The 22,092-nt window shown below is 48.7% G+C and overlaps 1 protein-coding gene across 1 annotated transcript in view; it reads left to right on the forward strand.

The window, feature by feature from the left end:
- Positions 1-22,092, forward strand: part of GABBR2 (gamma-aminobutyric acid type B receptor subunit 2) — a 420,233-nt gene that overhangs the window by 194,948 nt on the left and 203,193 nt on the right. The window contains exon 4 of the mRNA XM_033238002.1: positions 19,239-19,340. Coding sequence (XP_033093893.1) covers positions 19,239-19,340 — 102 coding nt within the window. The remainder of the gene's footprint in view (positions 1-19,238; positions 19,341-22,092) is intronic.

Consider the following 22,092-nt stretch of genomic DNA (forward strand, 5'->3'; position numbering starts at 1 on the left):
AGTCCAGATTTTCTTTAACCTACATGAAATACAAAATGGGTATTACGATTTACTTTCATTTCCTACAGCAAGTCTTTTTAGAGATGATATTCTTTCTTTGCTTGTGATCCTTGTTTGTTTCCTTTATGGTTCAGAAAGTTTTCATAGGTTCCATATGCATTTTATGCCTTCCATGACCTGGTATTCGCTTACAGCATGGGTGAATTCTTCTTGAGTCTCCTCGTTGTTCTATCTAGATGCTGTTAAATTCTTCACCTTGGATATTTATTTGGAAGACTGGATTATGACATTTTATATGACCAGCCCAGGGGCAAGCAGCGAAGGGATTAGGAAACCATTTGGTGGTGTGGGCATTTCTTGTTTAAATGGTTTCTTCGTGAGTTTGCAAACAGCTGCTCCAGATGTGCAGAGTTCCCCCTGGCCTCTGTCTTTGTTTACTTGCCTGCTGTATCTGCAAGATGCCTAGGCCTGTCCTAGGGAAACTGGACTTCAATAGACTTTGCTTGTTTTTAGATCTAATAACCCAACCACTTCTGAAGGCTGCTGGGCTGCAGGGTGACAGGTGGACTCCTTAGTGAGAGGTAGGCTCTGCACCTTCCTGTGGCCCAGCCTCTCCTCCAGCACTCATTCACCCATCAGAGGCTGCGAGGTCAGTCTTGTCAGCACATCCACCCTCCCTGCAGCACCACACTACTTTCTCAGGAAGGACAGCCGTGAGTCAGCCTTCAATCTGGTTCTGTTGGCACTGTATCTAGCAGAAATTCCTCAAAGTTGGTGGCATATTGATGGCACTCTTTCCTATTTTCCAAGGCTGAAGCAGATTCCCCCCTATTTTTATATTCCCTTGGTCCTTTCTGTCACTTTCAGAAGGAGGTAGCTTAGGTGGGAGTTGGACATCTGTGCTTAGCTTTACCATCTTTCTCAAAAGTTTCATAGTTAACATTGTTTCTCATACTTTGTACTTTGGTATACAGACATATGAGAATCCCTGAGCATTTCCTGTTCCGCGGCCCCCTTTTAAAATTCCTCATATATATTGGCTCTCTTCATATCTGGTTTTATAGTTTTTCCTGGGCACTTTTCCTCTCCTTCTCAAGTTCCAGTTTAGCATCCTCTCAATCAGATGGAGAATTCTCCTGCCAAACGTGGTGTTGCCAGTCTTGGGGCAATGAGTTCTGTCCCTTGCCAGGGACTCATCATCTGGCGTCCTGAGCCACATCCTGGCCTTCAGCAATATTGATGGAGTTTCCCCACATCCTCCCTTCTCTGCCAAAGTTATGCCCTTTAAGTGGAAACAGAAAAAACCATTCCCCTGCCTCCAAGTCTCCATCCCCTTCGAAAGCCTTGTGCTTCACTAGAGAGCCATTTTGAATTTCTTCTGGCATGCCCAGACCCTCCTGGGTGAGTCAGCAGACGTGGGCAGCAGGCGTTGTGGGGAGGGGGTTGCAGAGGCTCCTCCATCACTGCTTGGCTGCCTGCCCCAGGAAGACAGCACATCACACAATTTGCCATATCAAGTCTGTGAACAGCTGCCTCCCTACCCTCCGTGGGGAGTCACCAAGCTCCACACATCTGCTCCTTCTGGGGGTGGTGAAAAGATTCCTCCCATCACAGGCACCTATGAATCCCCCTTGGGGTTTCGTGAGGTATAGAGTAGCATTCTCCTACAGAAAGCCCATAGCCAGCCTTTGTGAGAAGATATACCTTTCAGGGTTTAGTATCAGTGGCACCACCATCACTTCCCCTCCTTCCCCCAACCCCACGGCATGTTTTCCCCACCTCCCCTTCTTGACTTTGTCATTTCTGATAGCGAACACTGCCATTTATTGAACTTCAGCCATGGTAGACACTTAGCATGTGTTAGCTTACGTTTCCAACAACTCAAAGATAAGTTGTGGTTATGCCCTTTTAACAGACAAGAAAAAAAGCTCAGAGAGTTTTCTTACTCACTCAAGGTGGCCCAGCAGTGGGGACATAGCCAGTATGCTAGTCTGGAGTCACCTGACTTGAGTTCATGCTTTTGCCTCTCTCCCACAGCCTTTCTAGAGGGGAAAATAGAATCATAGGTTCTTTATCCCGAGTCTAGAACAGGGGTTTGCAAACTGTGGCCTATGGATCAAATCCGGCCCCTTGTTTTCATAAATAAAGTTTTATGGGAACATAGCCACACGTATTCATTTGCACATTGTGTATGGCTGCATTTGCAATGTTGTTGGGAAATAACCTGTAAATCCTGCAAAGCCTAAAATATTTACTATCTGACCCTTTACCAAAACAAACAACAACAACAAAACAAACAAAAAAAAGTTGCCAGCTACTAGTATCCAGCACAGGCTATGTAGAAAGACAGAGACTTTGAAGTTAAATCCCAGGTTCCCTACATCCTAGCTGTGTGACCTTGGGCAGTTGACTCAACAGCTCTGAATCTCATTTAACTTACCCATAAACTGGTCATAATTGTACCTTTTGGGTTTACACCCATGCCCACAATGAGTGATATATGTTTGAGGGCTCCATATATGGCAGGCACTCAGTAAATGAGTCCCCACTGTTGCTCTCACGTTTCCTGTCTATCATGGATGTGCAGCCTTCTCTAATTTTCTCTTCCCTTCTGGAGCATTCTGGCAGTTCTGCCTAAGAACCCTTATTCTTCTCTGATAACTGGAGCACAGATGCTCCTCAGCCCTCCCCCTTGAAACACTGGGCACCAGGTGTTAAATGACACCCACCTCAGGCAGATGCATAGGGTATCCTGTGGTCTCATTCATTCCCTTGTTCACCCAGTGCTGACTGAGCCAGGCCATTATGCCAAAATCTGACAGGGGCTCAGACAGGGCCTTCAGGCCCTGCAGTTGCTCATAGCCCAGGGGCAGGTGGACAAATTAACAAGCCATGGCAATAACAGTAATTTTGGTGCCTCCAGATTTTGGTCCCCTTTGGAAAATTCCATTCAGACTCTGCAGAGTAAATACCTGTTCCCTGGAGTCTCTGAGTACTGCTCGTAAGAAGATACATTATAAAATCTGCTTAGCGTAGCACAGTTTCAGACCCTGCTCCCAGGCTCTCAGCCTGCTCAGCACTTTGGTGCAGTGTCCACCCCAAGACACAGTTGGCTCACCTAGCCCACCAGCTCCCTCCCAGGGTACACACTCAGCACCTCTACAGGATGAGGCTGGCTCCATGGGCTCCATGGGAGGGGAAGGGCAGACTGTCTTTCCTGACCTTGAGGGAGCTGTCCAGAGTTTAGATCCTCTCCATACATGAGCAGCCCAGCATCCTCCCTCGGCCACCTGCAGGACTGGCTGTGGGGCTGAGGGGACCTCATGCTCTGTGCTGCTGCAGTGGATTATTTGGGCTGTTGATCACTGAAGACCTTCCCAGTTACTCCAGAGCAGGGCCGAGAAAGCAGGGTCTGGGAGGAAGGAGCAGGGGATGCCGGTGTTCAGAAGGGATGAGTGCAGCTCATTGGAGAATCCAGGACTTCATGGAGGAAGAGCTGTTTACCATGGGGCTTAAAGGGTAAGCAGGACTTAGACACAAGAGGGCTGAGGTCCGGAACCTAAGGGGATTCGTGCATGCATGGTCAGTGGTGAAATGAGTTACAAAGTATATCTTATAATCTTAGGTGAAAAAATATGGATATAAAAATTATACTTTGATGATTTCTTCCTGCAAAACTTATATCTACAGTATTAATTAATGTCCTGGCAAGAAACAGATGGCATCTTCAGAGCTGACGTCCGATTTAAGGGGAAGTACTTCAGGCAGAGTCAATGCAACCAACCGGGGCTACTGCAGGTCCAGGAGTTAGCAATGATTGGCGTCAGGAGCATCAAGTGCTGTGGAGGACAAGGGGAGGGGCAGTGCTACTGGAGGTGGAAGGAGCAGCCGCTTCACATGGGCTCAAACCAAGCCAGGGAGGAGCCAGGGGAAGAAATACCCTGAACTCTTTCTCGCCTTCTCTCTGACTCCTCCTGGGGCCGCCCATTGACTCTCTTTCACAGAGCTCCCCTAGGCTCCCTGACTCCCACTGGGCTCCCATTGGCCCTCTGACTCCTGCTGGGCTCTCACTGAGCCTCTGATTGCTGCTGGACTCTCATTGGTCCTCTGACTCCCTCTGGACTCTCATTGGTCTGCTGACTCCTGCTGGGCTTCCATTGGCCCTCTCATTGGCTGGACTCTCATTGGCCCTCTGACTCCCAATGGGTTCTCATTGGTCTCCTGACTCCTGCTGGGCTCCCATTGGCCAAGCCTAGCTAGAAGTCAGAGGACCAGGCCACTCATGTGCTGCCCTATCTGAAAGTTGTAATTCCATAAGCAAAGCAGGGCAGAGCAGGCTGGAGCATGTGGATAAAAGCAAATGAGAATAACCAACATTATGAGTTATTATATTAGTTGGATTACTGTACTGGGCATAGGGGTAGTTTTATCACTTCACTCCTTTCCTCACTTTCAATGAAGTTTAGAAATTATTTTGAAAAGCTTAAAGTCTTTGAGTCACTATGAAGGTTCTACAGCAAGCAGCTGCTTTTCAGGCTCTCAGCAGGCGATATTGTCATCTGAGAACTTGGTGGCAATGTAGTGGTTTAGTCCAAGCTGACACGTGTGGGTGGGGGTGAGCTTGTTCAATGTCAGTTTTGCCAGGAGAGGGGCTCTCTTGGGGTCTTAGCACACAGGAGATTTGTTAGCCAGTACCCACAGGAAGGGATGGGAAAGGTGGGACTGGGTGGAGGAAGAAGCTGACACACAGTGAAGTTGCAATAGAGACCTCAGCCAAGTTTGCCCATGGGGAGCTGTGGAGCTAGGATGGCCCTTCAGATAAGTCCCAAATAGAGACCAGAAGGCTGGGCCAGTCACTGGATGCAGGCAGCCCTGGGGAAGGTGTGTGACCTTGGATGAGGCTGCCTCCTTTATTCAAGGGCAAATCCTGGCAGATGGGGAATGAGTTCCTCTGTCCATTGGAAGATTCTGGCAGTGCCCCATAGTATCTCCATCAGAGGGCCCTTAGGAACAAAGGAGTTTAAGCTAAAGGGCCACTCAGACTAGAGCGCACTTACAGGGTGTCTCAAATCTGGCTGTGCAACCAAGATCTCACAGCACTTTGTACAAACACAGATTGCTGGCCTCCCTCCTGTACCAGTGTCTGAATCTCTCTGTTGGGGCCCAGGAATCTGTATTTCTACAAAGCTCCTGGGAAGAGGCATATGCACAAGCAGGCTTGGAAGCTGCTGCCCTAAACTCTGAGCCCAAGGGTGGTTGATGTCGGGAGATTTCCAGGTCTGTTTAGTGCTACCAGGCAACTGCTCTGTGCCAAGCCCTGTGCTGGGTCCTGGCACCCTGGAGCTAGGAGCCAGGATCACCAAAGATGGTGCCACCCCCGGGGTCAGGAATGGGGCTAGGTACTGCCTGGGAGCAGCACCTGTCTTGGATTTTGGAAAGGGTCCTTTTTTTGGAAAGGGTCCTGAAAGGGCTGCAGCTGGTGGCTGTCTTGGGGGCTTGCTGTTCTGTTGCTGCCATTAAATAAATGGCTTTGGGCAATATTGGTCTAGAGGCAAGAAACTGGGTTTGAGTCCCAGCTCCGTACCTAGACTGTTGTGTGATTTGGGACAAGTCTCTACCCAGTTTCCCCAGCTATCCAATGAGGGCTGGTGAGTTGGTGTGTGGCAGCCCGGTTCTGATGGTCTGAGCTCAGCCTCTCTCGCAGACACGAGGAGTGGGCCTGAGAGTAACAGCATTCACTCTGTCTGCTGGACAGAGGACTCCCTTTGCAGACGTTGGGGCCAGGAGTGAAGGTGGAGTGCATCCTCAGTGTTCCTGTCTCCTCCTTTTGTTACCATTCTCTGATTGTGATGCCCCGCTTCCTGGATATGTCCAGTTCTACCCTGCTTCTCTTTCCTGTGTGTCCTGATCGCTTGCTTTTTGCCAGGCTTTATATCCAGCATGGACACACAGAGAGGCCCCAACACAGTCTCAACTCCCCAGGGCCTCCCAGTCTAGAGAGGGATGCTCAAGCAAGAAAGTCACTCACTGGGTCCTCTCCCTGCAGGAACCACCCAGGGGCCATGCCAGTGCCACCACCCAAGCCCTTCCTCTCTTCTTCCTCTACTCTCCCTTCCTGGATGTTTGGAAGTCAGAGAGACATGAGTTTCAGTCTTGGCCCTCTGACTTACTACTTGTAAGGCTTTGGGCAAGTGACTTAATCTTTTGAGTCCCTCATTTGTGAAATGGAAAGAAGAATGGTATCTGCCTTGTAAGATTGTTGAGGATGAAATTCACGCCAGAGTCAATCCTGGTGTGTCACCTGTGGCCCCCTTCCTCCCTGAGGGCTTGGAGTAAGGGATGGGGGTGGGAGAGGAGGAGTGGAGGGAAGGGAAGGAGGAGAGGTGGGCTCTGGGAGCAGTTTGCACCTATGCCTTTTGCTGTCTGTGCCAAGGTGAGTCCCAGCCCTTCGGTTCCTCACCGCATCCCACACCCCAGATCTGAAGCCCTAGAAGAAGGGAGCCAGTGGAAGCAAGCAGTGGGGTTTGCAAATGCTGGCGGCTTAGGATGTCAGAGCGGAACATGAGTTGAGGACAAATCACCCACTTTGGAATCCAGAACTGAAAAGAAAGCTGCTCATAAAAAGTGCAGTGATTTCCCAGGGCCTCAGGAAGGAGTCCTTTAAACTCCACCATGAAGTGCAAAGGTGGACGATTTGATCCCACTGCTCATCCGGCTTGCAGAGCGGCCTGAAGCTGTCCTATTTCTGCAGGGATGAGAACATGTACCACCTAGGCAGCTCCCCATGGGCAAGTTTGCAACTTCTCAGGTTTGAGAATTTGAGACCTTCCTTGGGGATCCAGTAGTCTCTTCTGCCCTTCCATCTGATGCCTGAATCCCTTCTACAGCAACCCACCTCTGCTTGCCTACCAGTCATGGCGGGGAGCTCACTCCCACCTGGGGAAGGGCCCGTCCTTCCTTGGCTCACTCTCTTGTTAGAAAGTTCTGTCTCTGAGGGAGCTAAAATCTACTTCCTGGTGGCCTCTCCCACTGGTCTTGGCCCTTTTCCTGAGGCCCAGGTACCACGCCAGTCCCCTGGGTGTGGTGGCAGTTCCTCAGGGATGCACGAAGTGATATCTCACAGGCCTAGACTTTCCCATGTGGCCACCTGCCATCCCCTCCACCATTCCTGGAGAGCCAGGAGCAGGGATTGGGCTCAGAGAGCCAGCGAATGGTTTTGAAGTCGGCTTGCTTTGGTGCTTCAGGTGTGATTTCTTAATATCTGTCTCCAGTTTGGTGTCAGAGACTCACTTTGCCTATTGCCGATTTCCTATAGAAGTTTCTATTCATCACCTTAACTATATAGCCTCCCTGTTTTATTAATACCCAACGTTTTTGTAAACATTGGTTTGGTCCCTCGAGTCTGGAACAATTAAAGCAGTGGGCAGTTTGTCACAAGGAAAGCCATAAGGTCTGATGGCTAATTTCATTCCCCAACAGCTCAGTGTAGCCTGACTTCACCGACTGCTCCTAGAGTGGGTAAGGTCTTTGGAGAATGAGGCCAAAGGGAAGACTGGTGGTTGGGGATGCCCAACAGGAAATTTTTGTGTGTTATCCAAGAAAGGTGCTTGGACCTGGTCCTTCTTCCTTAGGCAGCCCGTGCTAGGCATCTGGAGGGGCAGGAGGTGTCCCAGATGGAGGGTGTATGGAATCTCAGGACATTCTCTGTTTGGCCGAGAAGAGGGATCTGGAGCCCAGGACTGTGGAGTTCAGAGGAGAGGTCAGTGCTAGCCTAGGAACAAGGGAAGACTTCAAACAGCATGTTGGCATTTCAAGATGTGTGGGATCTCAAGGTGAAAGCTTATTGTGTCAGTTTCCTGTTCTGCTGCAACAAATCATCATAAATTTAGTGGCTTTAAACAGCACAAATTATTATCTTATAGTACTGAAGATTAGAAGGTCAAAATCATTGGGTCAAAATCAAGGTGTTCTTGATTTTGGATGATTCCTTCTGGAGGCTTTAGGGGAGAATGTTTCCTTGCCTTTCCCACCTTCTAGAGGCTGCCTGTGAGCCTTGGTTCCTGGCCACTTCCTCCACTTTCAAAGCCAGCAGCAGAGCTTCTTCGAACAAATTTCTTCCCTGACTCTGACTTTTCTGCCTCCCTCCTTCCCTTATAAAGACCCTTGGGATCATGTCGGGCCACATGGATAACCCCAGATGGTTGCTCCATCTCGACATCCTTAACTTCATCCCATCTGCAAAGTCCCCTTTGCCACATGAGGTAACATATTTTAGGGATTTGGACATGGACATCTTTGGGGGAAAGGCATGACTCTATCCATCACTGATGATTCTTTGGAATTTCTAAAACTGAGGATTTGATTTGATTTGAAAGCCGGAGCGGCCCCAGTTGCCTTCTTGAAGTTGGGCTGAGGGTGTGTTTCTTCCCTGCAGTATGCGGTTCTGGGAGACGTGCCTCCGAGGAGCAGTGGTGGGCTGGGGAGAGGAGCAGCCTGCAGCCTCCCTGCCCTCCCTCTGGAGGACTTTCATAATGCGGTGATAGTGCTGAGAGCTGGCATTGTGGGTTGGGTGTGGGGGCCTGTAGCTCTGCCAGGTGGGATCCCTGCTCCCAATTGCCATGTAGGCCAGCTGGACTCCCAGCAGGTAGGAGCTGCCATGAGGGCATGATGTGAGTAGCTGGGCAGGTCTAAGGTCACAGGTGCCTGACACTCTCTGCTATGGTGAGGGAAGCAAGGAACTGTCCCCAGGGAACTCCAGCTGCCCTCAAGCCTCATATATCCCCACAGGGGTGCCCCCAGATCACCACAGCTCTCCCCAGATTTCTTCCTTCATTGGGGCCCTCATACAGTTCAGCTAGCTCTGCCCCTGGGACTCTCCCCTGCATCTGCAGGCTGGGTCTTCAGCCTCAGCATGCAGCCCAGCCCTTGGGAAGTTGCCTCATCCCTGCGAGACCAGCTCAATATTCTAGTGGGCTCAGAATATTACCCTCCTCCATCTAAGAGTGGGCGGCCATGGCTTAGCCTCAGCATGCACTCATCCATTCTCTCATTCACCATAGTTGTGAGCACCTACTGTATGCCAGGCACTACACAGGATCCTGAGATCAAAACAAACCAAGTGCTTCCCTCCTGGAGCTGACATGTCCATAGGGAAGAAAATGTTATAGCCCCAGTACTCACGGTCACCTCTTTGCAAGTCAACTCAAAGTCAATGACCCAGACTACTGAGCCCTCCACTGAAGCTCCATGAGGCCAGCGCCCCTTTCCTGGGCACCCACATTTCCACAATGCACAGCTTATGGTCCTCCACTTGTTTCCCTGCTTTTGGTAATTCTGGAGATGTAAGAAATACCATATATCTTTGGGACAGACAAATGGTGCCATCAAGTAGAGGGAAACTGAGGTTCCATTCCAGAGGCCGTGACACGTGGCATGAGCGTCTAGATTGGACAGGAAGCCAGGCTTCTCCATGGGAACCTGCCCCAAGTGTATTGGTTTCCTGTGGCTGCTGAAACAAATTGCCACAAACTAGGTGGCTTAAAACGACAGAAATGTATTGTCTCACAGTTCTGGAGGCCGGAGGTCCTAAATGAAGGTGTTAGCAGGCTTGCCCTGAAGTCTCTAGGAGAGAATCTTTGCCTGCATCTCCCAGCTTCTGGTGGCTCCAGGTGCTCCTTGCCAGCAGCTGCATCACTCCACCCTCTGCCTCCGTCTTCATGTGAACTTCTCCCTCATGTCTCTGTGTCCCAAGTCTCCCTTTACCTTTCTCTTATAAGAATCCTTAACATTGGATTTATACAGGGTGATCTCATCCCAAGATCCTTCAGTTAATTACATCTGCAAAGACCCTTTTTCCAAATAAGGTCACATTCACAAGTTCTCAGGGTTAGAACTTAGACCTATCTTTTTTGGAGGTCACCTTTCAACCCACTGGCTCTGCACAGTGTGAACATGCATGGGTCACACATACATGCACACACACACCTGAATACAGCTGGATATATACCCACAGGCATTCCCCAAGTACAGCTATTCCCCTTGTGCAGCAGATCTAATACATATTCAGTTACATACTTGCCCTTTACATTTTTTTCACTTACATTCAAATCTGGTTACAGGTGATTAAGAGTGAACTTATTTGTAGAAATCTAAAAAGTAGGTGGCTCCATTTTTCTTTTTTTTTTTTTTTTTTTTTTTTTTTTTTTTTGAGACGGAGTCTCGCTCTGTTGCCCGGGCTGGAGTGCAGTGGCCGGATCTCAGCTCACTGCAAGCTCCGCCTCCCGGGTTTACGCCATTCTCCAGCCTCAGCCTCCCGAGTAGCTGGGACTACAGGCGCCCGCCACCTCGCCCAGCTAGTTTTTTGTATTTTTTAGTAGAGACGGGGTTTCACCGTGCTAGCCAGGATGGTCTCGATCTCCTGACCTCGTGATCCGCCCGTCTCGGCCTCCCAAAGTGCTGGGATTACAGGCTTGAGCCACCGCGCCCGGCCATGGCTCCATTTTTCAAAAGGAATGCTCTCTTCATGAATGCGCATCAGGTTTGGACAGGCAGAAATACACCGCACGGATACGTTTTTAAGCATATGCCTGAAATCTTTGAAAGACCTCATTATCTATCAAAGCCACCTTCTCCGTCATTAGAAAGCTGTGGGTTTTTTGGCATTGGGCCAAAATCTAATTTCCTGAACCATCTTACCTGTTGGTGCTCCGGCACCATGGGGGTGCCCAGCGCCTTGTGTCCCCCCTGCTACATGATGGCTCTCCTGTGTTTGAAGTCAGCTTTGGTCTACGCCTCTCCAGGCTAATTTTTTAATTAGCTTAAATTAATGGCAGTTCCTGGGGAGCTCCAGCCCCAGTAAAAGTGGCCTGAATTATTCAAAGATTTGAGTGTTTCAAATGCCTGTTTATCCTAATTAGCATCTTAGCTACAACGGTGCCCTCTGCCTCTAAGGAGCCACATTTTAACATGTTCCATATTTTAATGGATTTTCCTTGAATGAACTGTTTAATCAAGTGAAGACACATTTCATGAATGAATAGAAGTAAATCTATAATTATACACTTTAGTCAGGTAAGAGGAGTGACATTTCGGCACAATTCGTGGCTATATATAGCGAGTGCATTTGAATGACAAAGTAGGTTACCTCAGCTTCCATAGGAGAGCTGAGAATTCGCTTTGCTCTCAGTTCATTTCGTAACCTAATGAGAATTTTCAGAGTTGTAAAGTGCATGTGGCGCAGCCCTGGTTCTTCCCGTCTTCACCTGGATCTGTGCCTTTCTGGATGGTTCCTCTGCTGGTGCAGTGGCCTCATTAGGGAAGTTGTCTGGGGAACTACTGGCCATAGAAGCCAAGTGCCTTGAGATCTCTGGAGCTCTCTGCAGCCCCCAGCCACTGGCTGTGAGTTTCACTTGCCCTTGGGAGCCTTCTCGGTGTGGGACATGTGGTCTGAATGTGGTAGCAAGTTGCTGTAATAATCTGCTTCTCTCTTCTCCCTTTCTTGCTTTCTCTCTCATGTCCTCCTGCCTCCTTTCCTTCTGTCCATTTTCTCCTCTGTCATAGTCAGGGTCTGCTTGGGGTGCTAAGGGCCAGGAGTAGAAGGGCCTGGGGATTAAAGATGAGATGTACTCACTAGAGGGGGCAGGTGAGAGCTGGGGAGCAATCCTGGTGCCCTGGGTCTGGAGGAGATGGGGACAGGGGGCTCAGGGGTTTTCAGGCAGGCTGGCAACAGAGCCGTGAGCTTGATGATTCTGTTGCTCTTACCCCTAATCAGTAGCCACTTTAGCTACACATTGGAAACTCCTGGAAAGCTGTAAAAATACAGATACCTGGGTCCTATCCCAGAAGTTCTGATTGGTTTAGGATGCAGCTAGGGCATTAGCAGTTTCTAAAACTCCCCAGGTGATCCCAACATGTAGTCCCAAAGTCTTTAGGTGACAGCAGCCCCAGCCAGCATCTGACCACAACTTCCTGAAAGACCCTGAGCCAGAAACCCCCCAGCTAAGTTGCTCCCCATTCCTCACCATGGAAACTGTGGGGGACCGTGGATGCATATTGGTTTAAGCTGCTAAGTTTTGGGGTAATTTGTTGCACAGCAGCAGGTGGCTAATACAGATTATTAGTTATTCTGAATGTACCCCCAAGCCGATCACTTCTTGCCACCTCCTGTATCGTATCATCTAGCCTCCAGAATCCCTCGCCTGGACCATTGCTGGAGCCCCTCCCTGCCCTTCTTCTTCCCCTCATGTCCCTGCCCCTCAGTGGTCTCACAGCAGCCTGAGCAACTCTTTCAAATCATAGTTCTAATAATGTCACTCCATCACTTAAAACCTCATCCTGGGTTACCACTGTGCTTAGGGCCAAGACCTAGTCCTTCATGTGAACTCGAAGGCCTGCCCGGGCTGCCCTCACCTACCTCTTTCTCAGTTCATTCCGACAGCCTCCCCCAAGCCCTGCTTTAGGTTCTACATTAAGCCCACTGGGACATTCTTTTAGTTTTTCCACCAACTCCCTCCCGTCACAGGACGTACACATGCTGCTCCTCGGCCTGGGGTCCTTCCCCTGCCATACCTCCTGGTCTGGGGCTGACTCCTCTGCTACAGCCTCTCCCAGAAGCCTGCCCCTGAACTTGAGTGCCCTTGTCTCAGTGAACATTTACACATTCTCTGGGACAGTCAGCTGATGAATGCCTCTTGCCCTCACTAGACAGAGATCCAGGAGAGTGAACAGTTTTGGTCATCGTTAGAGGCCCGGTGCTATCTCAGATGGTTCCTGAAATGGAAGAGATGTCAATATCAGAAATGAATGAGTGGGTGAATAAGTGAGTGAATGAAGGAGTGGGACTGGTAGGGAAAAACAGAGTCCATTGTGGAAAATCCAAAGTGGTGAGTGGCTGCTCGGGAAGGTGCTTAAGCCCAGAAGCCAGGCAGTGACTGGCATGAGAGAGAATTTCAGTCCCAGGAATGAAGCAAGAGCTCAGATTGAGAGCCAGAGGTCAGAGAAGGTCCCTTGCCAGGCTCACTGGGGGCTGCACCCCAAGGCTCCTGACCTCAGGCCCCTCACCTTGCATCCATGGAGGGCAGGAGTGTCCAGTGCCAAGCGGGGGGATCCATAGGAGCTAGGAGTTCACTGGCCCTACCTGTGGGTAGCAGGGAGTTGCAGGGGATGGGAGCCTGGCAGGGTGTGCAGATACAGTACTGGGACCCTAAAGCAGAGACAGTGTGGGTGGAGAGAACAGAATGGCCCACACAGTGATTTGGCCCATCATATCACTGCATGAGGCGGCAGGTCATGCAGTGATTTGATAAACGCAAGGCTGGGTGATTCTAGAGAGAGGGCAGTGCCTGACGTCCTCTGGCAGCTGTTTTGTGTTTAATGGAGAGGTGTAGGTTTCAGAGCAGGGAGGAGACTTTGCAATGGAGTGGCACTGTGGCCTTCTCAGAAGTGGGGACCAGCCTCCCTAATGGGACAGTGTGGACCCACATTAGGCTTAAACGGGTTACATGAACTCAATTAAATGCTGAGTGAGAAGATTCTTCTGAGCCATTCGTTTACCTACACTCCTTTCCCGATTCCATTTGCTTTCCACCTTTTTCTCTCATCTCCTTTTCCTCCTCCAACCCCTCCCCTTCTCCCGCTATGTCTTGCAGGCATGGATAAAGACTGTGCACTCCCATGCCTAGTGTGCGGATGGAGGTTGTGTGCTCAGTCAGTTGCAAGAGCAAAGCCATTGTGATGGCTTTATTGGAGTGACAAGTCCCTGTCACTCTCTTCACCCACAGCCCCGTGAACCAGCTGGGAGGGAGGTTGTGGGCAGACGCACTCATCTCTGCTGTTCTGATGGCTGATCTGACCTGGCGGCATTTTCTCCCTGGTCAGCATGAGTGGGGCTGTCCCCACTGCTGGCTTTCCCTCAATGCCACGGATTTCTCCTGGCTCTTAGCTTTATGAAAAATGTGGGACTTCCTAGAACTTGAAGTCTGAGTTGAAGTATTAACAGACTTGTATTTGGCTATTTGATTCCCAAAGCTGCACAGGAGCCTGAGGAGTCATTGGTTTCACCCTTTGTGATCTTTACGCTCTCCAGCTGGTGCCCATGGTCTCCCTAAAAGGTTCTTGGTCCCTGTCCTAGTCACACCTCTCTCCTCTGAGTGTGAACCACTTTGTCGCTACCCTGATAAAGGAAGGCAGAACTGAGCCCAGGGCTCTGTGTGGTCTGAGATGGATTGCAGAGGGATTGTCCCTTCCTTCATTCTAGATGTGATACCTTTTAAAATATAGTTCCTGGCCAGGTGCAGTGGCTCACGCCTATAATCCCAGCACTTTGGGAGGCCAAGACGGGTGGATCACTTGAGGTCAGGAGTTTGAGACCATCCTGGCCAACATGGCGAAACCCCGTCTCTACTAAAAATACAAAAATTAGCTGGTCGTGGTGGCAGGTACCTGTAATCTCAGCTACTTGGGAGGCTGGGGCAGGAGAATCGCTTGAAATGAGCCCAGATCGTGCTGCTACATTCCAGCCTGGGTGAAAGAGTGAGACTTTGTCTCAAAAAAAAAAAAAAAAAAAAAAAGCAGGGGGTGGTGGGGTTCCTAGTCTTAATCACCCTTTGTCAATTGCCTTGCTCAGTTAATACATTCTGATCTCCTAACCAAGGGGAAAATATCCAAGCCATTACAATTTTTTTTCACACAATTTTCAATCATTTACTTAAAACGTATCCTGCTTCCTTTAGAAGATATTTCTCTAAACATAGAATTACCTGGAGAGCGGTGCTGGACCCCACCCCGTAGTGTCTGATTCAGTAGTTCTGGGCAGGGCTGGAGAGTTTGCATTTTTAGCAAGTTCTCAGATGGTGCTGGTGTTACTGGTGCAGGGGCCACTGTTTGAGAACCACTGCTTCAGGGACATGTTTTCTGGCACGAACTCACAGTTCTTGTAGCGGGGGTGAGGAGGAGGTGTCGAGTTAACAACTATTGCCTCCAAGCCTCTTATCGCAGATTATTTATTCCAGGGGCTCTGACCCACCCGTTCCTCTCCATGCCAAATGTCTTCAGCTCCTTGTGGATTTGTTCCTTGGCCAGGTCCTGGATCCGCTGTACCAGAAGCAGGGAGAGTTTTCCTCTTTGGGTATCCTGAGAGGCCCTGGCCTGTAGGGAGCCCAGTCCTTCCTCACCTCCCTTCCAGCAGCCCTGGGTGCCTGCTCACAGCTCTCCTCACTGCCTGTCAGTCTGTGTCTCCTGCCCTCCTGGGGCTCCCTTCCAGGTGAGGGGTAGCCTTCTAACTTCTCCTGCCCATCATTACCCATCTCTCCCCATCCCTCTCAGGATGCCCAGAGCTTTCAGCAAATCAGACTCCTGGTGGCTGCCTCGCTTGGCCCAATATGCAGATTAGGCCCCCAGGAGCACCCCCTGCCATACTTGTGTGTGTGTGTGTGTGTGTGTGTGTGTGTGTGAGAGAGAGAGAGAGAGAGTATGTTGTGTGTGTGTGACTCTATTTTATTAGAAATTAAGAGTCATTCCTTTCCGAGAAGAATATACTTCTATTTTTATACAGGAGATTAATAGAAAAAAGGAAATCATTTTGCAGAAATGAAATTAATGGCAGGACATTGGCTCCAGTTTTAGTTTGTTTCTTTTTGTTTTTGTTTTTTTGTTTTTTGAGACAGAGTCTTGCTCTGTTGCCCAGGCTGGAGTGCAATGGCGTGATCTTGACTCACTGCAACCTCTGCCTCCCGGGTTCAAGTGATTCTCCTGCCTCAGCCTCCCAAGTAGCTGGGATTACAGGCACATGCCACTACTGCCTGGCCAACTTTTATATTTTTAGTAGAGATGGGGTTTCGCCATGTTGGCCAGGCTGATTTTGAACTCTTGACCTCAGGTGATCCAACCACCTTGGCCTCCCAAAGTGCTGGGATTACAGGCGTGAGCTACCGCGCCTGGCCTGGCTCTGTTTTAAACAAGAGATAACTGCAGTTACAGAAGGAAACCCAGGTATTTACAAATTTTCTTAGTAAATCTTCCATCAGTGCACTAAAGGGTCTTTCTACTCACTTAAGGAGCATGTAAATTTTTTTCCCTTGTGAGGAAGATCTATTACATTATTTCTTTTCTATGTTTTTGTTACTTTAAAACATCATTTATAATATTACTGATTGCCTCCATTTGCTTTCCCCAGAAAGTCCGTTAGGATAAATACTTGAGGTGAGCACAGACTCCTTGGTGCTGAGATTATGGGCGGTGAGTGGCTGACCTCACTGATCATCCGTTCTGGCCTGTTCTGGTTCACTGGGCCTCTGAAACTGTCCACCTCTGGTAGAATCCAGAAGAGCCAGCCAGGACTGGGAATCACACTTCAGTTTCCTCATCTGTGAAATGAGGGGAGGGATGAGATGACGTCTAGGGTGTGTTTTGTCTGTTTGTTTTGAGGTCTGACCACCTATGAAACGTTTTATTCTGCCGTGTTTATATAATAGCTTCCACGCACACATTAGTACACACATGTGGATACCCAAGCCGCTGCTGCCCTGATGCTTTGCCATTTGCCTGGGAATGATCACTGCAACTTCTAAGTGGTGTGTAGAACTTTAGAGTTTACAAAGCCATTCCACATCTTCGGTGTTTCTGGTGGGCCTTGAGTCAACCCCGTGAGCTACTTGCTGTATTGCCCCCATCTTAGAGGTGTAAAAACTGAGACTTGAGAGCTTGGGTAGTTTCTCAGAATGTGGGTGCCATGCAAGTGGAGAGCCAAGGCTTGACTGTGTTTCCAGGAGCTCACGCATTGAGCTCCTCCCAGGAGGGCCACGTGTGCATGTTTTCCCTGTTTAATAATGACTGTTGTTCCACAACACCGTCGTGATACTCAGAACTCATCATGGGACCCATACTCAGAACTCATCATGGGACCCACTTGTATCCAAAAGGATTTGAGACAACAGAAATAAACTCTAATGGAAAAGTTAACTTTTCTCCCGCATTGACTAGTCACCAGTCTTCCATCAAGTTGAGGTAAAAACGAAGGATGGACAAGGATCACCCTGACTGGAACAGCGTTTTTCTTTTTACAAAACATTGATCACAAGGCATTTCAAGCATTCAGAGTAAGATAAACACCCATGGACTTGCTAGCCAGAATGATTACATGTTCACATTGGCTCCATTTGCTGCATGTTTCTCTCAAAGAAATAAAAGATGGCAGCTCCCGTCACAGTCTCTTTTGTCTCTCTTCCTTGGTGGTGACCATCCTGTGACATTTAGGGCCAGATTATCCAAAATGCTCTGATGGATACATTACAAGGATCCACCAAGTGTTGAAATAAGAAGTTCTTTTTTATTGTGGTACAATATACATAACAGAAAATTTATCATTTTAACCATTTATAAGGATACGGTTCAGTAGCAGTAAGTATATTCACATGTTGGTGCAACTATCACTATTGCATCTGCAGAACTTTTTTCTTTTTATCATTCCACACTGAAACTCTGTACCCATTAAACCATCACTCCTCATCCCCTCCTCCCCTCAGCTGCTGGTAACCACCATTCTACTTTCTGTCTCTATAAATGTGACTAATCTGAGTATCTCGTATGAATAGGTCATACAATATTTGTCCGTTTGTGTCTGCCTTATTTCACATAGCATGATGTCTTCAGGGTTCATCCATGTTGTAGCATGTGTCAGAATTTTATTCCTTTTGAAGGCTGAATAATATTTCACTGTCTGTATATACCGCAGCTCGTTTATCCATTCATCGAGCAGTGAATGTTTGGGTCGCTTCTACCTTTTAGCTACAGTGAACACTCGCCCTTATGAACATGGATGTAAATTGTCTGTCAAGTCCCTGCTTTCAATTTTTTGGGTATGTGCCCAGAAGTGAAATAGCTGGATCATGTGGTAATTCTATATTTACTTTTTTGAGGGGCTGTCATACTGTTTTCCACAGCAACGGCAGCATTTTACATTTCCACCAGCAATACACAAGGGTTCTAGTTTCTCCACATCTTCACCAACACTTGTGGTTTTGCTTTTTGGTAATAGCCATGCTAATGGGTGTGAACAAGAAATGCTTAAAGCATCTCCTAAAGAGGAAGAAACTGAGGCCCAGAGAAGGGGAGGATCACACGAGAGGTTGAGGTCACAAACAAGTCAGTGATACAGCAAGACCTGGAAGCTGGATCCCCTAACCCCAACCTAGTTCTTGCTACCAAAACACAAAGTCCAGTTTCCATCACTCTATGTCAGAGGGTGCACAGCCACGGCCACAGGCCAGATACAGATTTTAAGTTTATGTAGTTCGATCCTTACTTTGTTTTTTTGTTTTTTGTTTTTTAATTCAAAATGTATCCACATTTAAAAATAAGGGGATTTTATATTTTAAAAGTCTGAATTTCTGATTTTCCCCCAAAAAATCAGAAGATCTGGTAACCCTTGACCCACCTTCTAACTCAGCAACCAACTGTTGCTGTCTTCTGTTTTGTTTTGCTCTGTTGAGACAAGGTCTTGTTCTGTCACCCAGGCTGGAGTACAGTGGCATGATCATGGATCACTGCAGTCTTGAACTCCTGGGCTCAAGCAATCCCTCCATCTTGCCATCCCAAAGCGCTGGGATTACAGGTGTGAGCCCATGCCCAGCCCTATCATTCTGTAATGTCCTTCCATACAGGCTAGTTCACACACTGGCTGGTCCTGGTAACACTGGAGTTTGCAGCCCTTTGCTTTTCACATCCATAGATATTCCTCATTCTATGTGTCAGTAGACACATAGTTATGTTTAACATCACAGGCAAGTTCCATACTTCTTTCCTCTTTCCTCTACTCTGTATTATCTTTGAATATCTTAGCTATTTCCTTACCATAAAGTGAAATAATGTTGCAAATAAATAATGCAACATATTAACAAAGACGTAATTGAATAGCCTGATTTGGAGACAGTGTGATGTGGTGGAGAAACACCAGCAAAGGTGCTAATCTTGACTCTTGCAGGAACTCCGTGGGCAATCTTAGAAAGTCCCTTCCCTCTCTGGCCTTCTTGTATCCATGTGTCAGTTGCAGGGTGGGACTGGGGAATCCTCAAGTTTTCATGGGCCGGTCTAGTTAATAATGTAAAACAAAACCACTCACTTTGCATTGTCGGTGGAGTAGAGAAACTCACTTTGCCCAATTGACTTCCCCAGGATGACCCCTCTGAACTGACCCTTCCTGTGGTCCCCAGCACACCCACCCTCTGCTTTCTCTTTGCTGACAGGTGCGGAACGACCTGACTGGCGTTCTGTATGGCGAAGACATTGAGATTTCAGACACCGAGAGCTTCTCCAATGATCCCTGTACCAGTGTCAAAAAGCTGAAGGTAGGTGTGACTAGCCACAGGGTGAATGGCAGACTGATCTCAGTGCCCTGGGTGCCCAAATTACCTGACTATGAAAGAGCCTCAGGTATGGTCTGGGTCTCAAGTTCATTTCCACCTTGGCATCCCAGACAGGAGAAGCTCCCAGGAATTGGCTTCCCTTGGCTTTTCCTTCCTTGCTGTCCAACACTGGCCAGAGGTGCTGGCTGCAGGTGCACAGCCACTGAGCACTTTCCTGATGGTTTTATATCTCTCAACACAGTCTCGGGGGCAAGCGGGGCACACATGATTATCATGTCTGTTTTGAAGAGTCATAGAGAGAGGAACTGTCTTGCAGAAAGCCCACAGCAAAGAAGTCTTGTTGTCGCAACTGAAAGCCCAGGCTCCTGACCCCTATCCGGTGATACTCACTTTAGAAACAGGGTCAACTAGAAGTTTCCCCAGTTGTAAGTCAGTCTCTAACTTTCATTTGTCCATTCATTCTACAAACTCTCTCATACAGCTTTTATAAACCAGACCCTCTCCTGGGCTCACAGACATCATCGGCCTTGACCTTGTCCTCATATTGCTCCCAGCGTGGTGAAGAAGACAGAGAGACCTCTCAGGGGAAACAGGAACAAAGGGGCCTGGGAACAAAGGGAGGAAGTGACTCATCCCACCTGGGGAGAGGGCTCAGACAAGGCTCCATAAAGAGACAACATTTGGTGTTGGAGGAAGAGGGGGATCCCCTCCTGCAGGAGCCCGGCATGGTAGGAGGGAAGATCAGAGGGTAGGGTAGGCATGCTCATCATGGCTTAGGATCAGCAGGGATTCCACAGAGGCAGAAGTACCTGGAGTGGGGTAGAAGGGAGGCTGAAACGGAAGTCAGTTCCCAGGAGCCTTGAATGCCAAGCTTAGAAGTTTGATCTTTTATCCTGGGGACTTCCTGGAGGTTTGTAAGCAGATGCCAGTGTCATCAGAGCTATCAGATTCCTCTTCCCCTCTCCTCCATCCTTCAGGCACTCCCTTGAAGTCATTGGCATGGAGACCCCGGATGCCAACTGCAGATACGTCCCTTCTGTCTTGTGTGGGTCCCAGGTTACACCAGTCAGAGCAGGTAGCAGCTTACAGCAGTTGCCTTCTAAATCCTCCAGTTCACAGATGGGGAGCCCAAAGCCCAGAGAAGGGGAGCAAGGAAAGCAACGTATCAGTTGTCTACCACCTCCTCCAGAGCAGACGCAGAGCCTGCGGGTCACATTTCAGCCTCGGGAGCCTCTGCAGATGAGGACACAGTAGTCAGGGAAGGGCCTGCTTGACAGCCCAGGTGGCTGGAGCCAGGTCTCCCCCCTGCAGTGTCACAGGCTATGTGGGGCCTGGAGGATTCCGGGGTGGGGTGGCTGCTCTGCAGGAAGCATCTGGGGCAGGGTTGGGAGAGGAGGGGAGGGCCTGCAGCTGCGCTGACGTTCTCGTGCCACACGCAGAGGCATCTCCCCATGCCGGGAAATAGCTCCCTGAGCTCCAGAGGCCCAGCATCTACGGACTTGAATGTTTAAAGAACCTTTTTGTGCAGAGCAGAGATACTAGTTGAAAGTCAGCAAGAAACTGGGGATGGAACTGGGCTCTCTGCCCATCAGCCAACCAACTCCAACAGAAGTAGCGCCGACATTAACCATAATGAAAATAACAGCTGAAATAGCCACCTTTCCAGTGCATTGACCACAGGCCAGGCCCTGTGCAGAGCCCTTCACTTTATTTGCTCATTTCATCCTCCCCAAAGCCCTCAGATGGAGGGAATTTTTGTATTCCTGTTTCACAGATGTGGACTCGAGACTCAAAGAGGTTAGCAACTACCCCAAGACACCCAACTGAAAAATGGTGGGTTGGGATTCAAACCCATGTCTGGGCAATGTCATGGCCCAGCTTTCTCCACTGCCCTGCATGTACTTCTGAGAAAGGATTCTGGCATCGCATAAGCTGGGAAAGCAGCACCAATGACAGAGTCCTCATCTGTTGGCAAAGGCTCCCCTCACCCAGACACCTGCACAGCTCCTTCTTGTGCCTCTTGCAGTCTTTGTCCAGTCACCCTCTTCTCCCAGAGGCTTTCCCTGAACACTTTATTTAAAAATTGAAATCCCTGTTCCTCCAACTCCCATTTGCCCCTTTCTGCTAATTTTCTCCTCCATTTCACTGATCGATACCTATTTTCATTTCCTGGGACTGCTGCAACAAAGTACCACAAACTAGGTGGTTTATAACAACAGAACGTGCTCTCTCAAAGGCTTAGGACTCTTCCATGCCTTTCTCTTGGCTGCTGGAGTCACTGGTAATCCTTGGCAGTTTGTGGCTCACCACTGCATCACACCAATCTCTACCACACATGGCATGTCCTCTCTTCTCTTTATATTGTCTTTTTAGGACACTGGTCATGTTAGATAAGAGCCTCCCCTATTCCAGTATGACCTTGTCCTAACTAGTTACATCTGCAATGACTGTGCTCTCAAATCAGGTCGTATTCTGAGGTACTAGGGGTTATGACTTCAATATATTTTTGGGGGAGACACCATTCAACCTCTAACAGTATCTGGCCTTCTATTCATTTTACCTGGTACTTTATCATCTGTCTCCTCCCATTAGAATGTAAGCTCCAGGAAGCAGAAATTTCTGTCTGTCTTGGTCACTCTTCTGTTTCCCATCACCTAAACCCCAACCTAATTTGCTCAACTCTTTGTTGAGTGTGTGTGAATGAAATACCAAGTTTGGACAAAATGCACCAGAG

This window comes from Trachypithecus francoisi, unplaced genomic scaffold (assembly GCF_009764315.1).
Source record: "Trachypithecus francoisi isolate TF-2019V2 unplaced genomic scaffold, Tfra_2.0 Lachesis_group16, whole genome shotgun sequence".
Lineage (NCBI taxonomy): Eukaryota > Metazoa > Chordata > Mammalia > Primates > Cercopithecidae > Trachypithecus > Trachypithecus francoisi.